We start from the raw sequence: 15,833 nt of genomic DNA, 5'->3' as shown, positions 1-15,833 counted from the left end.
CTGCAGGGGGGTTGGACTAGATGACCTCTAGGGGTCCCTTCCAACCCAAAACATTCTATGATTCTATGATTCTATGATTCTATGATTCTATGATTCTATGATTCTATGATTCTATGATTCTATGATTCTATGATTCTATGATTCTATGATTCTATGATTCTATGATTCTATGATTCTATGATTCTATGATTCTATGATTCTATGATTCTATGATTCTATGATTCTATGATTCTATGATTCTATGATTCTATGATTCTATTCTTCTGCGCTGCCTGCCCACGTCCTTACCCCACCTCCCAAACAGGCTCCTTCCCTGCATCCTCCCCTTACACCCTGCAGCTCCTCCCTACATCCCAGATGCTACCTGCTCCCTCAGCATCTGCTTCAGAGGGTGACCACAGACAGGAGCAGGCAGACCTCGGCCCCGGTGTTCACTGTGCAGGAAACGTTTAATTGCTTTACTGCAGTAACAGCATCTCAGAGAGCCGGAGCAGTGAGAGGCAGACCTGACATGCATCCCCATGAGCATCCCCAGGGTCACGCTTGGCTGCAGGAGGTGAGGTGAATGCAGTGGGAATGGCTGGAAATTGATTTTTAGGGCCAACGCAATGCTGGGCTGAGCAGGATGGGGCACCCAGGGGTGCAGAGCTGCATCCTTAGGCTGTGGGTGGTTGACAGGCAGGCTGGCCCATGGAGACAGTGCTGAACCCTGGCAGGGGACAGGCTGGGCAAGCACAGGGAGACCTGAGCTCTCAGGCACAGAGCATGACTTCAAGCCCAGCCTGGCCTCCCCCAGAAAAGCACCACGGGCTGTCCAGGCTCACAGACACCCACAGCCCCACACAGAGAAAATTCAGAGGTGACCAGCACTGGGGAGCACTCCAGAGACATCTCAAACTCCTGCACTATCCAAGTGCTCAGCAGAGCCCAGAGGGCAAGTCCCAAGCCCTGCTGAGCGCTCACCCGTTCTTTCTGCTCACAGATTGAAGCTGAGGACCAGGAGCTGGCAACCTTCTGCGGCAGGGAGACGACCGACACAGAGCAGGCTCCCGGACAGCAAGTGATCCTGTCCCCAGGGCCCTACATGGGGCTTACGTTCAGGTCGGACTTCTCCAATGAGGAACGCTTCACTGGCTTCGATGCCCATTACACTGCCGTGGGTAAGCAGTGGTTAAGCCTGCAGGACCAGCTTGCCAGGGTAGCATAACAAATTTGCTAGGATGACATCCTAGGCCAGCCTTGGGGACCCTAGCAAGAGCAGTCCTTGTGTGCAGCCCTTGGGCCATATGGGACTCGCCAGGTGCTCGCATGACCCACCACATGGGACAACTCATTTCTCAGTGCTGTGGCAAATGTCCCCATGAGGACTAGGGTGGGGCAGGGGAGCTGCAGGGTGACCTCTCTTCCTTGTTATCTCCATCCTAGATGTGGACGAGTGCCTGGAGAAAAGTGATGAGGAGCTGGCGTGTGACCACTACTGCCACAACTACATCGGCGGGTACTACTGCTCCTGCAGGTTTGGCTACATCCTCCACTCCGACAACAGGACCTGCAAAGGTACCACCCAGGCACACCTCGGACGTGGGGATGGTCACACAGAGGGGTCCCTGAGCAGGCAACAGACCCACCAAACACAGGCAAAACTGCCCTCTCTTGCTGCCAGGAGGGACGAGGTGCCTCTTCCCTTACAAACCAATAGCCTGGGACTGGAGAACACCCAAGGCCTTCAGTCCTCTTGTGTGGGAAGGAGATGTGGTTTCTCCCATGGGCTGTGCTCCTCCACTAAGCTCTGTAGACCTCCTCAGGTCAGAGAAATTAAAAGGTTTAGTCTCTGCTCTGAATCTGCATCATGTAGGTTAGCTGGGATTAGCTCTCAGCCCAGGACCCTCTATGCCACAGGCATATTTGGAGGTTGACTGTGTGAGGTTCTCCTTGCATGGACCCATATTCAGGGTCTGTGGACCACCCAGCAGACCCCACTCCACTGGGAGGGCTCCTGAGAGTGGTCAGGGCTGGGATGCAGCTGGCAAGGCCCTGAGCGAGCCACGGCTGTGTTTCAGTGGAGTGCAGTGACAACCTCTACACCCAGAGGAGCGGGGTGGTCACCAGTGCCGACTTCCCGAGCCCCTACCCCAAGAGCTCGGACTGCCTGTACCGTATTGAGCTGGAGGAGGGCTTCTTCATCACCCTGAGCTTTGAGGACAGCTTCGACGTGGAAGACCACCCTGAGGTGACCTGTCCTTATGACTACATCAAGGTGAGCTGGGCTCTGAACACTCCTCCTGTCCTGCTCTCCTGTCATTTCCCTGGTGCCCAGGTGATGGGACCAAAATTGCCTTGGTCTAAATGGGGGTGATGAAGCCAGCAGGAGCCCTGTGCTCAGTTGAACCCGTGTCTCTTACCATGTCTGATTTTGGCCTTCTCAGCCAACAGTGACCCTCTTTCAGTTCACATCCCCCCAACACACAGAGCTTAAGCCCCACTGACCCCACTGCAGCCCCATTCATCAGCCTCAGGGTGAAGCAATCCTTGGGGACCAAAGATCCCCCTCAAGCCACGCACTCTTCTTTGCTTGGCAGATCAAAGCTGGCCATAGGGAGTTTGGCCCTTTCTGTGGAGAGAAGTCCCCGGGACACATTGAAACCCAGACCAACAGCGTGCAGATCCTCTTCCACAGTGACAACTCGGGAGAGAACAGGGGCTGGAAGCTGTCATACACAGCAACTGGTAACTCCTGCTGCTTTCCCCCCTTTGCTGGGCTTGGGCAATGGGAAGGGCTTTATAAACCCTCCAGGTGGAGATCATGAGTTTGGTGGTCCATGGTCCTGTCTCCAGAAAGGGTCTGTTCCAGAAATCACAAGGCGAGAGGAATAAAATAACACGAGCCCTCCCTTCAAGGGGTGCTTTTTTTCCTTATACCAGATGGGCCCTGAAACAAGACCACATTGCAAAGCAGAGCAGTTTTGGGCAGGATAATTGCACAAGCTACTGTTATTAGATTCTAACATGCCAGGGACAGCCCAGGACTGGGGGAAAGACCTAGAGCCTCCACTCCTTCTAGAAGAGGCTGACTGAGCCGTGCCAGTGTAGGCTGATGGCAAGAGCAGGGCAGGGATGCTTAGGCCCTGCTACGGGGATTGGGTGGCAGAGCTGGGACTCTCCATTTCCTCTGCTTTATTCAGCTGAGTTTTGTTTTGCATCATTTGTTTTTTATTCAAAGGAAACCCATGCCCACTGGTGCAACCACCGATCAATGGGAGAATCGAGCCTTCCCAAGCCAAGTACACCTTCAAAGACCAGGTTGTCATCAGCTGCAACACAGGATACAAAGTGCTGAAGGTATGGGTGACGGTGTGGAGCTGGGCACCTGGGTAGGAAAGGGGGGATCCTTCCTCCCAAAGCCGCTGCATCTCTGGGAGAGCAAACACAACCCACACACCATCCTTATCCCCTTCCCAGGGGCAAGGACAAAGCCTCCTCTGAGAGCCACCAACTTTCCTTCCCAAAGACGCAGAGGAAGAGAGGAGATGGCACTCTCCTGAGCCACCCTCTCGTCATCCCTCTGGAGCCGGCCAGCTCACAGGATGCCAGACTTGGCACCTCTGTCAGAGAAAAAGTCAGCAAAAGCCCCGGGGAACTGCCAGGGCTCTGCCTGCTCCCCACCTCGGCGGGCACTGGCTCAGCACCCTGGGCAGCCCTGCAGGGGCCAGCCTCCACAGACTGGGAGGTCCTGTGGGATTTTGGGACAGCTTTGGCGAGTCAAGGAGGCCGGGATTTTGGCAGGCCCTCTCCAGGAAACAGCTGAGAGCCACGGGCAGCATGGGTGACTCACGTGGTGGCTGTCTTCTCTCCAAAGCAGTAGCCCGCTTCGACTTCCGACATGGAGCAAAATACCCAACATGGGCATTTCTCTGATCTCCTCCCAGACTCACCCTTCATGCAGAGCTGCCTCCTTACCTAACCCAGCACCTAAAATAGGAACAAATGTCTCCAGTTCTTTTGCATTCAGCATGCCACTGAGTTGCTGGCAACAAGAAAACTTAAGTTTTTCATTATGATTTTATTGCAATTTTTAGCTAGAAAAGTCCTATTCTGGGAGGGTCTGGATGTAGCTTGACTAAATCACCAGAAAACTGACATTTTATGGAGAGAGAAATTTCCTTGCCTTGTACGTTGATGGTGTTTTTTGCTGGCACCTTCTGCACAGGATAACCTGGAAAGCGACTCCTTCCAGATCGAGTGTCTAAAGGATGGGACCTGGAGTAACAAGATCCCTATCTGCAAAAGTAAGGACACCCTTTTCCACCATGCCAACATCCTTTTCCTGCTGTCTAAAGGGAGCTGCCCTGCCACAGCCGAATTCCTTACTCAGAGACACAAACCCAGCCAGAGAGGCTACATAACTGCAAAGCTCTTTTGGCTCGTTCTTGGATAACGTAACAGGGCTCGCTCCAAATGCCACAAGCAGGAGGTTGGTGCTTTTATTTAGATTACTCATATAACCTCATTTGTGAGCTGCTTTGCTGTCTCCCTGTCAAGGAAAGAGCAAGCCTGGCTCTTGAGAGCTGGCTCTGTTGGATAAATCCAGGACAATTTGGTTTGATCTGACTCTTGCTCCAAATTTCCTTCCCAATGGAAGCTACTAAGACCCAGAGCGGTAGAGAGGTCCCAGGCGCCAGCCTAAACTGGCCGCTGGTCAGCTAAGTGAAAGGGGAGAGAAAAGTTGCCCAAATATTTATGAACCTTAAAATGGCAGAAAAGAGGAGAAGAAAGGAGGTGCCATTTGAAAGGATTTCCATCATCTCTTCTTTCATCTAACCCAGCTCCTCTCTCAGCTCAGGCTTGGGAGATGTACCTGGTTACACCTTTTGCCTTTCCCCCAAACACCCTCAGCCCTCAGGGAGGCTCTCACTGCTGTAAGGCTGGCCCAGAGAGAAGAAAAGCAGCAAACATGCTCAGAGAAGGTCCCATGACCTTCCAGGAGAGGCAGGACAGGGTGCTCTCAAGGGGTGCTGGGATCCAGGCTCTCCCTATCTGGGCAGATCCTTTTTCTTTTAAAGATACTGTGGATCTTACCTTAGGAGCATATTTCTGGAGCTTTAATTCACGTTTTCTCACTCAAAATGGAAAACAGGAGGCTCTCAGACCTGCTAAATGGATTCATATCTGAAAGGGCTCCTTAGAAAGTGTGGGGTTAGTGATGCCTCTGCCCTACCAAGGAACTCCCCACTCCTACCCCTCTCACTACCGCAGTCTCCCATTGATTTTATCCAGCTCGAGCAGAGATCACATAAAAACTGGCATTACCTAATAAAAAAAGAACAAAAATCTAGGTAAATATTTTTAACCCCAAAAAGTATTATTGTTTGGAAAAGATTGAAATGGTTACCTGCATTATTCCAGCCAGGCTGGAACTGGCCCCTCCTTGTATGATATGACTCACTACACTAAATTTCTAAGACTTTTTTGGGAAAGCCAAGAAGCCCCTAAATGGGCAATTCAGGCCTCCAAACAGCAATGCCTCCCACCTCCCCGGGATGTCTGGGAGAGGCAGGGCATGAGCAAAAACGGTTTTAGAAAGCAATGCAGAAAATAGAAAACTTCTCAGCCAAGGTGGATAAAATCCAGCTCCGTGGCCTGGCGAGGCTAAACACAACCCCGTGACGGCTTCTCCCAGCTGCTGTCCCCAGCTCGCCGCGGTCGTGTAGAGTGAGAGGGTCCCTGGCACGGCCGTGGCTCCGCCGGCATCCGCGGCACCCTGGCACGGCTCGCCAGGCGCTCATTAACGATTTCTGGTGGTTTGGGGGCTGGGTTTCCTGCATGCCTCTCTCTGCTGGTCTACTAATTGGGCTTTCTCTCTCTGCTCTCCTCCTTCCCCTCTGCTTTCGGTGCAGCTGCAGATAGAGCCGACAACCAGACAGAGGGAAGAGCCGGCTCCGAGCAAGTGGCCGTGTGAGGCTGGCGCCGGCCATGCCGCCCCGATGGGCAGCCTGTCTCAATGCCCCTCTCCGATCTGTCCGGTACCCAGGGCAGGTCCCCTTTGCCCCTGGCCCGGCTGCCAAATCCATCTCCATGGCTTGTCTAACGGCATGGCACTCTTAACCCCACCCCACGCCTGGTGCTTTCTTAATTCCGTCTCGAAAAGGGGGAAGGAAATTTGGAGTCAAGCCCCTCTTTCCCGCTGCCGCGCCAACCCACGGGAAGGGTGCCTGCCCAGCCCCGGCACCACTGCCTGGGGACCGTGCACTGCTGCCAGCTCCCGGCACATCCTCCGCATCCCTCCCTCTCCACTCGGATGCCTCGGCCCGGCTCGGCTCCCCCTCCAAGGTGGCGGTTGCGCAAGGAGCGCGGCATGGCCGCCTGTTTGTTTGTTTGTTTGTTTTTTGTTTGTTTGTTTGGATTCAGCCTCCTGCTGCCTTTCCTCCCTGGCCCAGCATCACAAATAAGAAACACTCCTTCCTCTCTGAGAGTCCTGGTGCCTTTCAGACCCTCCGGGCAAGGAGGTCTGGAGGATGGGTTGGCACCACCAGCCCTTTCCTGCAGGCACCGAGCCCTGGCACTGGCACAGGGGGATGGATGCTCCTCTGCCTCCCCTTTCCTCCTCGCTGCGGGCCTGGTGGAGGTGAGGACGGGCTGGCCTTGGGCTGACTGCAGCTGAAGGAGGTCAGAGCCTGGTGTCTAGCCCCATTCATGTCCCCAGGAGGCCAGGGCATGCACCCTGGACTCCCAAGGCATCGGAGGCTTCACTGGGAGGATGCTGAGATGTGGACCAGAGGCTGGGAGAGGAGGAGGAGGAGGTACACACTGGGGAGCTCGGACCGCCTCTGGTCCTACAAAGAGAGAGATGCTAAGTGGCCCCTTTCCCAAGGCAAAAGTCTGGAAAGTTCATGGCACAAACTTCCTCCCCTCACCCTGTCAGCAGGACCCAGGACACTGGTGGGGCAACACCTCTGTGCAAGAGTCCATTCTCCAGGCATCAGGTCTGCCCCAGGCCTGGGGGACACACAGGGAGGGGACAGGCTGTGGAGCCCAGTGGGTGCTGCCCTGCAGCCGTAAACAACCCCAGAGCAGATGTGCAAGCCAGGCTGGTCCCCCAACATCCATTCCTTCCTTCCTGCAAGCCCCAGCATCCCCCAGCACCTTACAAAGGTCTCATGGTTGCTGGCACCATGAGACAGGAGTGCTGTGCCCCAAGCACCGTGGGAAGACAGCAGGAAAGTTCAGGCCAGCCAGGGACCCCCAGAGCTGCTGAGAGGGGTCTGTGTCCCCTCCCCAGCCCCTCTGCAAGGCACAGGTACTCGGAGCCTCCACGCAACCTGGCTGCACCCACACACCCATCCCATCACCTGCTGTCCCTATAGGGGAGATGGAGGGGACCCTAGTGAACAGTGACCTGCAGCGTTTTGCCATAAACCAGGCTTTTTTCACCCAAGCAGATGGTTAACCCTGAGCATCAGTACATGTCTCTGGTGCCAGCTACTGATTCTAGTGAAATCTGTCTTCGTTAGCCTGCATCACTGCGTGAGGAGTTAGGGCTCCTGTCCTTGCCCTCTTCCCATCCTGGATCACACGAAGACCCACAGAGCTCACATCACCCTTGGTCCACAGGACCTGCTTCTTCTGCAAAGTCACCCATCCCCTACTCAGCCCCTCATCTTAAATGTGGGAGAACCCAGCTCCACAGCACTGCATTTCCCAGCAGGATCAGATCCTGGTTCCTGCCCTCCCCTGGGGCAGGTGCCCCAGGACAGGGCAGGTGCCCCAAGTCAGGGCAGGGGGAGGCTGCACAGCATCACCCGAGCGTGTTGTGAACTGCCCACATGGCGGGGAGCTGCAGATCCTACAGGGTAACTCCTGGCTTTGGCAGATGAACGACCTCACAGCCTGGGGTCCTTCTTGGGGTAGGTGGCACAAGCCCAATCCAGGGGACAAGCTGGGAGGAGAGGCTGGGCAGGGCGCTGTGAGGGATCTGGGGGAGAAAGGGGACCATGGACAGGCCATGGGGCAGGACAATAGCACCCTGGAAATCCTCATCCCTCCTTCAGACCCTCAGCCCACACCAGGGATGGGTGAAGCAGAGCCAAACCTGCCCACGTCCTGGGGGATGGAGCAGGTGGGGTCTCACCCACATCTGCTGGCCTTCCCCCTGCCTGCAGACCAGAGAAGCTACACTCTTGATGTCCTTTGTCTCCTGCTCTCACAGGACAGCCAGGACCTGGGGTTGCTCAGCCTGACCTGTAAATGCTTATCAGCACTGTTTGGCGAGCAAGACCCAGAGCAGGAGGGACGGGGCCATGCTCTCAGTCAAGCCTTGTGCACAGAGGAGCACCCCTGATGCACGGCATAGGTCAGTGAATCACTGCCCGCTTTTCCCTGCCCACTCCTAAGGGATGCAAAGACACCCTGGGACCATCTCTCAATGGATCTCACCTGCCAGAGCAGGTTTCTTCCCCTTTCAAGGGTATAGGAGAGACATCTGGCACTAAATGAAGTGCATAGGAGGAGCTCCTGGTCTCCCCCCGGCGGGACTGGGGTGTCCACCAGCGTGAGTGGTGTTGGCCGTAGAGCCTGTGGGTGAGCCGTGCTGCTGGCATTCAGTGCCATCTTTGCAGGGTGGCCATGGTGGGGTTCCATGGGCCCAGGCTGCCCTGCCTGGGGACAGCCTCCTGCTGCTACCCGGGGCCGTGTCAGGCGGTGCCCCCTGCAGTGCCCTGAAGAAAGGGGATACAGGACTATATGGGCCCTCGCTCTGCTCCACAGGACCACTGGCACATGTCAAAGCCCAGCATTACCTGCCTGCTGGCTGGCTGGACACCCCAAGAAACAGCACAGCGCTCAACCCCCCCTTCTGTGTTGGCTTTCAGTTGCTGACTGCAAAGCGCCGCTGGAGCTGGAGCATGGCTTTGTCACCTTCTCCTCCAGGAACAACCTGACCACCTACCGAGCAGCCATCCAGTACCACTGCCAGCACCCCTACTACCACATGGCCCCCAACAGCACTGGTGAGCAGTGGGGCCGGGCCGCACCCCCACGGCACGGTGCGGGTGGGCGCGTGGCCACACATGCGTGTGTTTGCAAGTGGGGGGAGCTTGGGACAGCCACTCCAGGATGCTCTGCATGCAGCAGGCTGTGGATGTAGCCTACACACATCACACACTGCATCTGCCCTGCCTGGACTGTCAGACTGGCTGCATCCTGCTCCGCAACGAGGTAGGATGGAGTTAGGCTGCCTGGTGCTTTGCCTCAGAGTCCCGGCAGAGCAGTGTGGTTGTTCTTCTGTGCTCTGCCTTCTTGCCCTGCCATCTGCTCCCTGCAGCATGTAAAATGCTGTCATATGACAGCATATGAAATTTTCTGTCTCTCTGTGAAACGAGCTGCTGCTGGAGAGAGTGCCAGGTCCAGTAGCCTCAGAAAGGGCTCCACAAGGCTCCCCATCCCAGCACCAAATATCCAGTGTGGCCAAAGCTGAACAGATAGCAGCGGGATCATGGCAGACTGAGTTTCCCCCTTATTCCCCTGGTCCACAACTACAGAGATACCACAAGGTGCTTTGCCAAACAGCACAGGTCTCTGCACCCTTTGGACCCAGCTCTGGGCAGCAGAAGGGGTGTGCACACACCCCAGCCCTTCTTCCGCCTCCTCCCTCAGCAAACAAAGCCAAAGAATTTCCTCAGATTCCTGTCTCCCTGCTCATATCCCTGCTGGCCCCATGTGTCTGGTCCCAGCATCCTGCAGGCATCAGCAGAACGGGCACTGGCAGCATTAATGGGGTGGCAGCCACCAGCCAAGGCTGAGGACGCAGCACAGCCCTCCAGACAACTCAAGGCAATGAAGCCGAGGATGGTGGCATGTCCCCTGCATGGGGGCAGAGCTGCCAGGACCCCTCAGGGAATGGAGCACAGAGAGCCTAAAAAGGACCTCACATCCTGCTCTGGAAAAGGTTTCAAAGGGTCCTGACAGCTGGGCAACATCTTGTCACAAAAAGACACCCCCTCATGCCAGGGCCACAGCCCAGATAATGCTTTGCTCTCTTCCAGCCACCTACACGTGTGATGCATCGGGGGTGTGGAGGAGCGAGGAGCTGGGGACCAAGCTACCATCCTGCCAACCAGGTACTAGTGCTGGGGTAGCCAGTTCCCGCAGCAAGGAGTGTGGACCAGGGACGTGACAGGGGGGACACCTCCATGCCTGACCTGACCTGCTGCTTCCCTAGGCAGGGACCCTGGTGACAATGCCTTGGCTATAGGTATCCAACTGCTGCAATGTATGGCCGGGAGGGTGATGGGCACAGAGGCCTCCTGCCACCCCAGATGGCCCAGATGATCAGGGTGCAGAGGTGGCAGTGGGCAGCAGCGATGAGGCCACATCTCCCTAGCAGTATAGGGCAGCAGTGAGGTCACAGCCATCCTGGTTGTCAGGGCTCCCCACACTGGCAGACAAGGAAACCAGCAGCCCCAGGGCAGAGCTCACTGGCCATGTTCAGCCCCCAGCATCATCAGAGATGGCTCCAGCCAAGGGCAGAGCGTTACCTGCCCAGTGCCGCTGGCTGTCAGCTCCCATTAGCAGTGTGTCCACATGCAGAAGCAATTAGCACCTCTCTGCGCCTTGCAGAAAAATCCAGCTGCTCCATAGGGAAGAAGTCCCAAGCCTTTGAGCAGTGGCAGAAATGTTTGCAGCCAGCAAGTTTCCAGGCCAGGCGCCCATTCAGGATTAAACACAAGTCCCTGGGACGTTGGCTGGCCATAACCAAGCATGGGGCCAGGTCTGGCTGCCAGGCGGGGGAGCTGGAGCAGTCTCGGGTGCGGGTTGTGGTCAGATGTGCAGGGATGGCTCTCCAGAGAGGTGCAGGGATCCAGTCACCATGCAGCAGCTGCAGCTGCAATCACCTCAGGGCTCAGGATCTGGCTCAGCCCTACGGAGGGTATCTGCTCCCAGCCATGCTGAGCCCCTGCGAGGCCAGAGGAGGGACCCCCTGAGATTCCCTGCAGCCCATGGAGCTCCAAGACCAGGGCTGTGGCTGCCCTTGTTGCGGTGACTGCTCCCTGCATCTCTCCTTGATGTTTCAGCCTGAACTAATTTGAGCTGGGAGCATACGGGGACATCTTTTGGGGCCATAGCCATTTTCATGGGCCATTTCCAGGCCTCCTGATTAATGACAGAAGTCAGAGAGACTTCAGGAAAATGGAAAATCCCAGAGAGAGGGTGATGCTCTCCTGAGATCAGGATCTGCAGGCAGCAGCTGGCCAGCTGCTCTTCAGATCTGTCCCCGTGTCTCACGCCACCTCCCCATCAATAGAAACTCCTCTTCCAGGCCACTCCGCCCCTGCCTCTGCCATTAGTGGGAGCGTTTGCAGCCTGGTCAGTGGTTTTGATATGTAATTTAATAGAATAAATATTTGGCTGGATGCACTTTCTCTAAAACCATCTCCCTGGGACAGCCATCAGCTTTGGTGCAGCAGACCAGCTGGGCTGGGTCACAGGAATTATTTGCCTGAGCACATTTCTATTCCTTGCAGAGCTGGGAAAGGCAGGGGAGTGGAGCACATGCAGGGACATTCACCATGCTCCCTCCCTGCCGGAGTCACAGTTTTCCAAGTGGCAGATCCCAGCCACAACAAATCCATGTTAGCAGCTCCTGGTGGTCCTGCCCTGGTTGCAAGGCTGACTCTAATCCCAGATCCCATCGCCCTGGGGGGGTCAGACCTGCCAGAATTGTGGTGAGGACCTGAGATGCAGGAGTAAAGCCCATGGTGCTAAACAACATCCCACAGCCAAGCCTTCTCCAGCTACAGCTCCTCCGGGAGAGCAAATGCCATGGCCATGAGACTACAGACCTTGTGACAGGTCTCAGGAGTGCGGGGTGAGACTGGGCTGATGCCAGGGTCCAGTCCTCCCACCAGTGTTCCCCTGGGTTTGTTGGCACACTGAGCAGGAGCTGGACAAGCAGCTGAATGGTGTAGGAAGTGCTGAGCAAGCAGAAGGATCCCTCCACTTGTCCTTCCCTAAGGAATCTGGTAGCACCATGGTCCCCATCTGGAGCACAGATCACATAGGTGTAAACCGAGCATAAGGTCTGATACTACTTAGAGTTCTTGAAGTCCAACCCTGGCTCACATGTTTTGCTGAATCCGTGCCTGGCTTCAGTGTCAGGAGATCTGGTACAGCTTTGGGGTAGCTAACCCTGGACGAAAACTTCCATGGCCCCATAGTATGCTATACACAATTCTGACTGTCCATATCATTCCCAGTGGGCAATAGTTCACTCTTTACATTAGATGAGCCTGTTTTGTGCAGGGTAAATCCTCCAGCCTCTCCAGCACACAGGACCTTGGCAAAAGCCCACCCTTTTCATCAAGGGCTCTCTACCTCCCTTCATGACAAGACCACATGATGGATGGTGCTGAGCATCATGCATTCATCATTGCAGGTAGATTATGCCAAAGGCCTAGAGGTACCTCCTGGGACAGCTTTCTGAGGTCCTCCCTTGGGTCTCCCAGGGTGCCACATGGGAGCAGACACCAAGACTGGGGTTTCCATGGGCACCTGGGGAAAGAGAGGCCAAATCCTGGAAAACCAACATGTTCTACTGACCCATAGACAAGACGCTTCCCTAATCTACGCCTCATTGTCCACAGCCTCAGAAAGCATGGGACATCCAGAGGGCCTGGTCTGGCTATTTTTAACTCTTGAAGAGCTGGACCCAGTTATCCTGGAGCTGGGAGCAAAGAAAGGTGCTCTGTGCTCCAAAAGTATTGCTGGAATAGCTCAGACAGCAGAGAGAGGAGAAGAGCCCAAAGTCATGTAGCAGGTTGGTGACAGATGCAGCACTAGTACTGAGGTCTCCTGGTCTCATCTCTGAGCTATCAGGCTTAGAGAAACATAAGGTGGCTCCTACTCCACAGAAGAAAATGGACAACCCATGCAGGCTTCAGACTGGCCTCTTTGCCCATGACTAGCTTCACAAGGGCTGAACAAGGTCACCCCGCTATCCTCATGGAAGAGTAATAGATTGCCCCTTTCCCAGGAGGGCAAACTGATGCCACCAGAAATGGTTTCACCAGGCAAGGAAGACACGAAAGAAGCTGGGCCTGCCTTTAGGAAGCAAAATCCTTCAGAAGGACAGATGCGTTCCTTTCCCACACATACACCTCCAAAGACCTGTTAGCATAGGGGATGGGGTGTAAGGACCAGCATGCTCCAAGCTCTGAAGCACACTCTGCCAGGAGAAGGTGAAAATGGCAGAGAGGATCAGCTTTATCCACCAAGAAAGGGAGAAGCGTTGCCCTCCATGGAAAAAAAAGACACAAGTGAGCATCTGGTTTGAAGATAACCAGCCATGTGGCATAATCTACAGAGATGTCCGTTTTCATTTGTTCCCCAGGTAGGTGCTAGGAGTAACTGTCCTGTCCTTTTTGTCCCCAGTGTGTGGCCGGCCGGCTCGTCCTCTGCCTGGGATCATCAAGCGCATCATTGGCGGGCGAAACGCAGAGCCTGGCTTCTTCCCCTGGCAGGCCCTGATTGTCGTGGAGGACATGTCCCGGGTGCCCAACGACAAATGGTTTGGCAGTGGGGCCCTTCTCTCAGACTCCTGGGTGCTGACAGCCGCCCACGTGCTCCGATCCCAGCGGCGAGACAAGACTGTCATCCCCGTCTCCAAGGAGCATGTCACCGTCTACCTGGCCCTTCATGACGTGAGGAACAAGATGGAAGCTGTCAACCGGACAGTGGAGAGGATCATCCTCCATGAGGAATTTGACATCCAGAACTACAACCATGACATCGCCCTGGTCAAGCTGAAGGAGAAGGTGACCATGGGGAACTATGTCATGCCTGTCTGCCTGCCCCAGTTTGAGCACGAGCTGGAGGGGCCTCACCCTAACACACTGGGGCTGGTGGCTGGCTGGGGTATCTCCAACCCCAACATCACAGTGGATGAGATCATCAGCTCGGGCATGAGGACGCTGTCTGACATCCTGCAGTATGTCAAACTGCCGGTGGTGCTGCATGCAGAGTGCAAGACCAGCTACGAGTCGCGGTCGGGGAACTACAGTGTGACCGAGAACATGTTCTGCGCTGGCTACTATGAAGGTGGGAAGGACACTTGCTTGGGAGACAGTGGAGGAGCCTTTGTCATCCAGGACCCAGGAACCCGGAGGTGGGTGGCCCAAGGGCTGGTCTCATGGGGTGGCCCAGAGGAGTGTGGCAGCAAGCAGGTATATGGTGTGTACACCAAAGTCTCCAACTATGTGGACTGGGTGGAGAAGAAAACAGGCTCCTCAGAGAGATGGACATTTCTGGACCCAGAGCTGGAGAGATGAGTGACTAATCAGCCTGGTGCCGCACCTCCCTTTCTTGTTGTTGTTGTTGGGTTTTAATATGCTCCAGACTCTGGTCTTTCGCAAGCAGTAGCCACGATGCTCAGCGCATGCCAGGCCTTTGCCAGCCCTCCACGTCATTTGTTTTGCTTGGTCCCACGTCCCTTCGCTTGTGCTCTTAGAAAATGCTTGCCAGGGAGCTGAGGGAAGGGCATGAAGGGCAAGATCTCAGCCAGCGCCCTCAGCTTGTGCTGCCCATTTCCAAACCTCACCCACGCTCCCAGGGATTCCCCCTCCAAGCCAGGACAAAGGCACAGCGATGGAGGCAGCATTTCCCTGCCACCAAAGCTTTGGGCCATGCACAGAGAATCACCTCCATCCCCGGGGCTCTCCAGCCAGATCTTCCCTTCAGGCAATGCAACTGCAGGAGCTACAGAGGCTACGGAGAGCACAGGAAACCCAGCTGGGCATGCCTGGACCTCGCAGGTCCCCCACCTTTTCTTTGCAAGGAGTAGTGAGAGAGCCCTGGGGGTTTGCTACTACTTTTATTTGTAAACTGATGTCCCTGCCTGATGGCATCTCAGATGATGTCCACCTGGCCCTAGGGATGTGATGATGCATCCACATTAGCCCTAAGCTTCAGCCATAGCTAGAAGGCTAATGGCTGCCAAGATGGCACCAACTCAAATGGGTTACCCTTACCCCACCATGTGGGATGGGTGCCCCACAGAGGGCACAAGGACAGGGAGCTGGGTTTGGACTCAATGTCACCCTCACCTCCAGCCACCAAAACTTCTCCAACCCTCCATCACCTCAAGCCCTCTCCAGTCCTTCCCCCAGACTAGCTCTTGGAATGGTTTGCATCCACAGCAGACCTCCCAAAGAAAGTTTTCCAACACATGAGGCAGCATCACATCCACTATACCTAAGCAATTTTCAGCAGAATCATTTCAGATAAAATGCCCTTCCTCAGGGTTTCACCGCTTCTTTAGGGGCCTGGGTAGTCCTGCATGGAAGTCCATTCATTCTTGCAAGAACCTAGTCACTTTTAAACTGCTTTTAAGGCCCTTGATTTTTCTGATTTACAGGTTAATGATGGTGTTCAGTGTTTGTTCATGGCTCTGCTGGCCTATTGCAGGTGTCCAAGTCATTCTAGACTGACCCCAACTCACCTAACACACCAGAAGTATTCACATCTCCCCAACCTCCCTGTATGGCCCATGCGGGCAAGTGAGCCCCACCAAGGAACAAGGTGAGCTTACCTTCCTTCAGCAGGGACATCATCTCCTTCACTTGCCAGCAAAGTCCTCCTATAGCTGTAGGTCACATGCAAAAATTGCCTGCTGTCCTCTCTGAGTGCCTTCAGCCTCCTTTGGGCCTGTCCTCCTCTTCCTCCTTTGGTTTTGCCATGCAAGGAAGGAGTCAACAGTGAATGAGCCACTCTGCCATTTTGCTATCGTCCAAAAAGCCATTTGCAGGGCATGTAGAGGAGCAGAAGGCCTAAGGAAGGTTGAACTT

At 55.1% G+C, this 15,833-nt stretch overlaps 1 protein-coding gene across 1 annotated transcript in view; it reads left to right on the top strand.

Moving 5' to 3' along the window:
• The window catches only part of MASP1 (mannan binding lectin serine peptidase 1), a 24,801-nt gene extending 10,483 nt beyond the window's left edge, over positions 1-14,318 (top strand). Inside the window, exons 3-11 of the mRNA XM_009635612.1 lie at positions 983-1,160; positions 1,426-1,557; positions 2,061-2,257; positions 2,580-2,727; positions 3,221-3,339; positions 4,208-4,286; positions 8,865-9,002; positions 10,038-10,112; positions 13,423-14,318. Of these exons, the coding sequence (XP_009633907.1) occupies positions 983-1,160; positions 1,426-1,557; positions 2,061-2,257; positions 2,580-2,727; positions 3,221-3,339; positions 4,208-4,286; positions 8,865-9,002; positions 10,038-10,112; positions 13,423-14,318 (1,962 nt within the window). The remainder of the gene's footprint in view (positions 1-982; positions 1,161-1,425; positions 1,558-2,060; positions 2,258-2,579; positions 2,728-3,220; positions 3,340-4,207; positions 4,287-8,864; positions 9,003-10,037; positions 10,113-13,422) is intronic.
• Positions 14,319-15,833: the final 1,515 nt, after the last annotated feature.

The sequence above is a fragment of the Egretta garzetta genome, unplaced genomic scaffold, assembly GCF_000687185.1.
Source record: "Egretta garzetta isolate BGI_Z169 unplaced genomic scaffold, ASM68718v1 scaffold333, whole genome shotgun sequence".
Classification (NCBI taxonomy): domain Eukaryota; kingdom Metazoa; phylum Chordata; class Aves; order Pelecaniformes; family Ardeidae; genus Egretta; species Egretta garzetta.
Note: the sequence above shows the minus strand (reverse complement) of the source record. Positions and strands in the feature narration are given on the sequence as shown.